Here is a 7,521-nt window from a genome sequence, read left to right as displayed (position 1 = left end):
TCTGTCCATGGAATTTTCCAGGCAAGAATACTGGAGTGGGTTGCCATTTCCTTCTCCCGGAGATCTTCCCGACCCAGGGATCAAACCCGGGTCTCCAGCATTGTAGGCAGACGCTTTACCGTCTGAGCCACCAGGAAGTCATTCTTATTAATTAGGTCTCCAGAGGATGAGATGGCTGGATGGCATCACTGACTCGATGGACGTGAGCCTGAGTGAATTCAGGGAGTTGGTGATGAACAGGGAGGCCTGCCATGATGCGATTCCTGGGGTCGCAAAGAGTCGGACACGACTGAGCGACTGAACTGAACTGAATAGGCCCCAGAAGCAGTGAGCAGGGGAAGGAAAGGGCTGCTGAATTTCTATCTCAGCCTACCTCTTCGAGCTGCCTTGTCCCTGGGCGAGTCCCCGAACCCACCCCATGTCTCCTCAGAGCTACTCATAAATGAATGGGAAAACAATCCTCGCCCACGTCCTTAAGGTCTCGCAAGGAGAGGGCGAGTATTCCCAGAGGGCGCCCTCGGTCTCTGCCTGCGCGGTGTTGCAGGTATACGCCAAGCATAGGCTAATCCGGAAAAGCCCTAAAGCTCTTTCAGGTGAGCTCTCGGTGATTGGCAGCTCGGGGGGAGGGCTTCGGGTGACGGCTGCCCCGCCCCCTCACGTCGGGCCTGTTGGCGCCAGCCTGGGGGAGGTGGGCGGGCCCTGGGGTCCGCGGTACCCATTGGGCGTTGCAGGGAGGAAGCGCCGGGGAAGTCCTAGGGCCCCGCCCCCGGCTTTGCGGCGACCAATGGGCGCGGCGCGTGGGCGGGGCGTCGGCGGCGTCGGCGGAGGTCGGGCGGCTGAGGCGGCTGAGGCGGCTGAGGTGGCCGCTGAAGCTGAGGCGGCGGGCGCGGCCAGGATGGCGAAGAGCCTCGAAGAGAACGGGCCGCGCGCGCCCGCAGCTGAGGGGAGCCTGTCGGGGACCCGGGAGAGCTTGGCCCCGGGCCCCGACGCCGCAGCCGCCGACGAGCTCAGCTCTCTGGGCTCCGACTCAGAGACCAACGGCTTCGCCGAGCGCCGCATCGACAAGTTCGGCTTCATCGTGGGCTCGCAGGGCGCCGAGGGCGCGTGAGTATCGCTGGGGCTCGGAGCCAGGGGACCCGGGGCCGGGGCAGGACCCGCGGCGGCGCCTCGACGCTGACAGAGCCGCTCTCAGGAAGGACAGACACGTCTCCCTCCAACCAGGAACAACAATCCCTTATCTCCTTTGCCCCACCCGCGCCTTCCCCGCACCCCCACCCCCGGCGGACTGACCCGCCCCTAGGAAGGGCCTAGAGTGCTCTCCTCACCGGGGCACACGGGTCGACTGATACCTTTCCCAACCCCAGCGCTGCCACCCTCGCCTTAGGGCTGGTTGGCTCGGCCAGCTCCTGACGGGCTCACAGGTGGCTCCCCTCCCCCAACAGCGCGGTATCCTCCGTATCCCGCCCCCTACAAGACCCACTGACGTCCTTGTCTCAGCAGCCGCCACCGCCACATCAGGGGGACACCTTAGGCCGACTTCAGAGGGACGGGCTGCCCTGCCCCCACCGCGCTCGGGCACAGACTGACCCTCCTCTCAAGGCCCAGGGACCTCTAGATAGACTGACACTGGTCACCTTCCTCCCACCTTGGGATAGAGAGTCACTTCCCCTCATGGAAGGGACAGAGAGTGCCCCCTCCCCCTCAGAGGCAGGTTTCTCCCTGTCACCAGCAACAGGTGGGCAGGCACTGCCCCGTCCCAGTACCTACAGTGGGACGGTACCTCACCTCCAGGACAGACTGTCGAGGCTTTCTCTTCAAACGCAGACTAGAGTGCAGGCAAGGAGACAGCAGGGTCCCCGCTCATAGCACACCTAGATCTCCCACACCCAGTGGCCCCCGGCTTGCAGGCAGAGCAATGTGAGGCAGTGGAGCAGCACCTTCCCTCTAAGCGGGGTGAGCTGAGCAGCCACATTCTGCCCTCAGAGTACTCCCTGAGTCCAGTCCTCACAGGGATCATATGTATGGGTTGGTGATCCGTTTAGGAAAGATGGACTCCAGAGCCCACTCACATCCCAGCTGTCCTGTCACTTGAGACCAGTGTTCTGCCCGGAACTGACAAGCCTCCCTTGAGATGTACCTCCCCTTCAATAGAGAGCACCACACAATCACCTGGGAGAGCCTACAGGATTCAGCCATGACCCTATTCCAGAGGGTCCTTCCTCCCCTTCTCTGACCAGCTATGATCATCTAAGGCTTTTCAGCCTCTCTTATGACTTATGGAAGAGCCTTGACCATCTGAAAGATCCCCACCCTACACAAGCAACCCCATAAAGTTCACTTCTGGGATTTTCCACAGTCCCAAAGCCTCATATTCACCAGGCCTCCTTCTCATTTGGAAAGTTGGAGAGAATTGCAGGCCCCTCCCCTAAGGAGAGTTCTCTTTTACCCACTGGATCTCTCTCCTCCAGCCTCTTCCCACTTGCTCAGAGCAAGCCAAGCCTAGTCCAGTCCAGAACTCAGAGAACACCCCTTATTCTGATCCTTCACTCTGACTTGAAGCTTTGTCACAGTTCCCCAGGGAGTAGCTTGTGAGAACCCAAAGAGGACTTAGGGTATATTTTTGAATTGAAGAGCAAACACCAGAGATTAGGGTCCTGGGAGGGATGAGTTCTAGAAAAGTGGGAAAGGAGTTACCAGTTGTATTTGTGGGTGCTTGGAAGGAAGAGTTCAGATTTGCTGGTGAATTCTGGGAGATAAAAATTCCTACTTAAAATTCTTACTACATGCTTATCAGGAAGTTAACTAGATCTCAGGGTACAAAGCAGTGTGAAATAGTGGGAAAAGGCCAGATTTAGGAAGAAATCACACTTGCTGGCTGTGTGACCTTGGGCAAGAGCTTGAATCTCTGAGCCTGTTTACTCACTGTAAAGGGCAACAGTAACACCTATTTCCAAGATTACTATAGAGATTAAGTATTCAGAAGTGCCTAGCATAGTGCCTGGTGCAAGCAGTAGCCTAGGAAAATGTTAGTTTCCTTTCTTTGCCTTCTAAGGGTCTGAAAATTGAGGAGAAAATGAGGGCATACCTCTGGTATTTGTGAACAGAGAGCGGCCCCAGTGGGAGTACCTCCCTTTGGCTATAGTCCCCAACCAAACAGCCAGACATCTGTCTTTCCCACCCTCCAACCGCAAACCCGGGCTTTGCAGACTCCCTCTGCATCTTTGGTGTCTATGGGGCTGGGGCTGAGGTGGGATTCCAGGTCTCTTCCTCTCTCCCTGCCTCACTTTCTTGACCCCGTTGGCCACCCTAAAATCTCTGGTGTCTGAAAACTTGGATGTTCCCTGTAGAGTCAATATTATGGTTCAAAAAAAATAGCCAAAAGTAAGTCCCTCCCCAAGGCCATAAGAGAGGAAGTTATGGGAAGTTTCAGAGTGACCGCCCTGAACCCAGTCTTGTGGTTGAGGGCTAAGAGTCCATGTGCTAGCCCAGAGAAGTGAAACATTAGCCCTGATGGTTGCAGTGGAGATGGCCAGTACTCTGGCTCCAGATTAAAGGTCTGTTTCAGCCATCTTGGGCCAAAGGTTGTCTTAAGACAGTTTTGGCAATTGCCAGGGGCTAGTGGGGGTAGGGGAGGAAAGTAGATCAGAAGCTACCTCCTCAGGTGACTGCTTGGTGCCTGTTGTGAGTAGATCATAAAATCATAGACCTATATCCCTCCATAGAAGGGATCTTAAGAATTTGACCAGTGTAACCCTAACTTCTTAAACGACGAGGAAACTGAAATCACAAAAAGAGAAGAACTTGCTTAAGCTTACACAGTATACCAGTGGCAGAACCAGGTCTTGAAACCAGAGGTTCTAACTCCCAAGTCAGGACAGTTTCCATTGCCTTTCCCACCCACTGATATGGCCTGGTGGCCCCAGCAGTAAACCAAGTCCTGGATAGGTAGAACAGAAGGTCCCTAACAGGTACCTGTGTGCCCTTACCTTCCCTGGCTTAGCTCAGTACTTTTGACTCCCTCAGCAGTGTGAGAGGTCCACAGAGATGGTCCAGCAAGGATAAGACTGTGTTGTCATTGCCACTTTGTTACACTTCATTAAACTGATGAGCTTCAGAACTAGGACCAGATCTTTTTTATTTGGCTGCAGCTTGTGGGATCTTGAGTTGGGATTGACCAGGGATTGAACACAAACCCTTGGCAGTTTGGCAGTGAAAGCACGGAGCCCTAACCACTAGACCACCAGGCAGTTCCCTGGGACCAGGCTTATTCACTTTGTTCTCAGGCCTGCAGAGAAGTAAATGATCAGTTAACATTTTCTGACACACATTTCAAGTCAGGAAGCTGAAAGCCACCTTAGAGATGGCCATCATCCTGTGGATAGGTAAACTGAGGCCTAAAGGAAATGATTAACCTCACCTGTTCAGTCAGTTGGGAGCAAAGCCCGGAAGTAAACCCAGAACTCCTGATTCCCAGCCCTAGGCCCTCTTTACTTCCCCTTGTCTGTCTTTTGAGTCTACTCTGCAGGGAACCTTTGTGGGGCCTGAGATGGTCCCTGCCTGCCGTGGAGCAGTAGCCAGTGACGGGGAGAGGCAAGAAAGCAGCCAGCCAGTGACGGGCCCTGGGGTGGTGTGGGCGCAGACCGAGTGCTGATAGCATTGGCTCCGTCAGCGTGGCTGGCAGCTGAGCTGCTTGTTGAAGCCCAGGATGGACCAGAGGAGAAGGAAGAAGGATCTTCAGCAGGGACAGGTGGCCAGAGGACTCTGGGGACAGGAGGAGCAGACCTGTTTGTGGGGAGGGGCTCCCTTTTGGAGTTGTTCAAGAAAGGAAAGAAGGATACCAGTGGATACCAGGTCTCTGGCCTGAGAGGGGTGGGTCCCTGCCCTCCCCCTCCCTTTCGTATGTGATTGCCAAGACTGGCCTCTTGAAGCTGGAGTTTCCCACTCAGCTTTACACAGTGCTGCAGGCCAGATGAGGTGAGGAGCTGTGCTGTCTGGGATCCCGTGGGTGTTGGCTTCCTGTTAGGGGAGAAATGGATCTGAACTGGGCCCAGGGAGAAACATCTGGAACAGCAGTTCCCCTGTCCCCTGGGCCCTCCACTATTCCTAGTCAACTGTGACTTTGGAAATCATATAACTGGCTCAGTTGACATCCCTATAGTTTGGTCTCTGCCAGTTATTGTTGGGCCAGGGCCCTCCTAACAGGCCAGTTTCTGCCTCCCTGCTTTCCCACCACCTTCTCCAGTTTGTAAGTTTAGGACATCCTCTTTTCTTGAGCTGTTACAGTTCCCAGGAGAGCCTAGAGCTGGGCGCGGCATGGTCCCTGGGTGGCCCATCTGGAAAGAGACTATTGCACATGTGGGGCCCTGGTCTATGACTCGGGCCCACACGTCCTTCATTCTCTCTCCTCCTCCTCTTCCTCCAGCTTCAAAGGAAAATCCAGTTTGGTAGCCCTGTGGGTGTTCTGGGGCCTCAGACAAGACTTGACTTGGCGAAGGAGGGGCCAGATCACCAGCTGCTGCCCTGGGAAGGTGCCTGTGTGCCGCCTGCTAGGAAACTCTAAGCTGTGGGAAAGAGATAGAACAGTGGGACCTGCTTGATGTTTTGTATTCCCAGCATCTAGGTTTGAAACAGGACCTTCGGGGGGCCAGTGAGGCCTGGCTCTGGACCAGCCTCCCAGTCTGTTTACACTGAGGGAAGGGAAAGAAGGTGCTCTGTTCTCCCTCACACCTAAGCCTTTGGGCCCAGTTGGCTGTGTGACCTTGGACATATTGCTTCACTCTTCTGAGCCTCAGTTTTTCACTGTGAAATGGTTATGATAACACTGATTTTGCAGGATTGCTCTGGGGGTTAAAAGAACTGATGCTTGCAACACTGACAACACTGAGCTTGACAACACTGTAGCTGCTCAGTGAATGTTCTGCCTCCTCAGAGAGATTGGAGAACCTGGTGGTCCTGTCTTTTCATTTTCTACTTTCCATCTCCGGATGTGATGATGAGCATCAGTGAGATCCATCCCCTGTGAGCAGGAGTGAACACTAACCCATGATGAACCCTCACTTTCCTCTGATAAGCGTGGTTATCCCATTTTGTAGATGAGTACACTGAAGTTCTGAGAAGAAAGCGCTCAAGGTTTGCCAGTGGGTAAATGGAAGAACTGGGACTAGAACCTGTTTCTTGACACTGAATCCAGTGACTAAGCCTTGCTAAGGTGTAGCAGGTAGGGTGCCAAGTGCTCACCATCCCTGAGGCCCCACACCCAAGACAGGAAGCCTGTGGTTAATATGGGAATATATAGGAAGAAGCAGCCAGCTCCACCCATAGGAGCTCAGAAAGAAGTGGCATTTGATTCAGGCTTTGGAAGGAGCAAGGAAGGGCAATCCGTGGTATGGGAGGGTGAGTGTGTGAAGAAGAGCCAGCTGTTTGAGAAATGTATGCCAAGAGGTGACAGGAAGAATGGGAGGTGAGAGGATGAGGTGAAGCATGGGGAGGGTAGGGAAGTGGATTGGGCAGAGGTGACTGGCCTTGAGTGTCAGACTGAGGCCTCCTGTGTCTCATTAAGGTCAGTCTGGTGCGGGCATGGAAGATGGTATGAAGAGGAGCTGGATCACAGGCAGTGAAAGCAGTTGGAGTTTGGGACAGCCCAGAAGGGCTGCAGAGAGGTCTGGAAGGTTCTGGAGCTGAGAGGATGGAGGTCAGCAAGTAGGGCATGGTACCTGATTAGCTGTGTGGACCTGTAGGGACTTGGCGAAGGCTTTGGCCAAGCTGAAGTGGCCCTCGCCATCCCAGGGCCTCTGACCACAGGGAAGGAAGGCCATCTGCAACCTTCCTTTGAAGCAGACAGTGGGCTGCTGCTGACTGCTTTGTCACAGCCCTGGGCTCCCTGAGGTGCCTGGCATGGCTGGCACGCTCAGGGCCCATCAAGGGGTTCTTTGTATCTCTCCAGTAAGAGCGGATTAGCTGGCCTGGTTGGGAGGGGGTGGGTGAGTGGAGCTGAGCTTTGTGGTCTCTCCTGGTAGACGTATTGCATGGCAAGGAAGGCTATCAGAAGAGCTAGCCACCTCTCTGTGCAGAGAGGAGGAAGCCCTGAGGGCATGGAAAACCTCCCTTAGGGCAGTGTGTAGCTGGGGGCGGGGTGGGGGGGAATGTTTATAAGGCTTTCAGGGACAGCATAAGCTCATCGGGGGTTTCTCGCCCGGTTCAGTGGTAAAGAATCCGCCTGCCAGTGCAGGAGATGCTAGTTTGATCCCTGTGTCGGAAAGATCCTCAGGAGAAGGAAATGACAACCCACTGCAGTATTCTTGCCTGGGAAATCCCATAGACAGAGGAGCCTGGTAGGCTGTAGTCCATGGGGACATAAAGAGTCCGACACAACTTGGCAACTAAACAACAATAGAGGAGGCAGCCTGGCAGTGGAGGGCTGACTTCCTCTCACTTCCAGTCTTCATTATGTTCCTGGAGCTGGTGCCTCAGCTGGGAAGTGGAAGCAAGTCCAGTGCCTATGAGAACATGAACCCCTCAGGC

General features: G+C 54.7%; 1 protein-coding gene across 2 annotated transcripts in view; it reads left to right on the top strand.

Moving 5' to 3' along the window:
* Nucleotides 1–847: 847 nt before the first annotated feature.
* The window catches only part of TBC1D10A (TBC1 domain family member 10A), a 28,723-nt gene continuing 22,049 nt past the window's right edge, over nucleotides 848–7,521 (top strand). For both annotated transcript variants that reach the window (XM_027956762.2, XM_042234818.1), the window contains exon 1: nucleotides 848–1,104. In XM_027956762.2, the coding sequence (XP_027812563.1) occupies nucleotides 896–1,104 (209 nt within the window). In that variant the 5' untranslated portion in view covers nucleotides 848–895. The remainder of the gene's footprint in view (nucleotides 1,105–7,521) is intronic.

This window comes from Ovis aries, chromosome 17 (genome assembly GCF_016772045.2).
Source record: "Ovis aries strain OAR_USU_Benz2616 breed Rambouillet chromosome 17, ARS-UI_Ramb_v3.0, whole genome shotgun sequence".
Taxonomy (NCBI): domain Eukaryota; kingdom Metazoa; phylum Chordata; class Mammalia; order Artiodactyla; family Bovidae; genus Ovis; species Ovis aries.
Note: the sequence above shows the minus strand (reverse complement) of the source record. Positions and strands in the feature narration are given on the sequence as shown.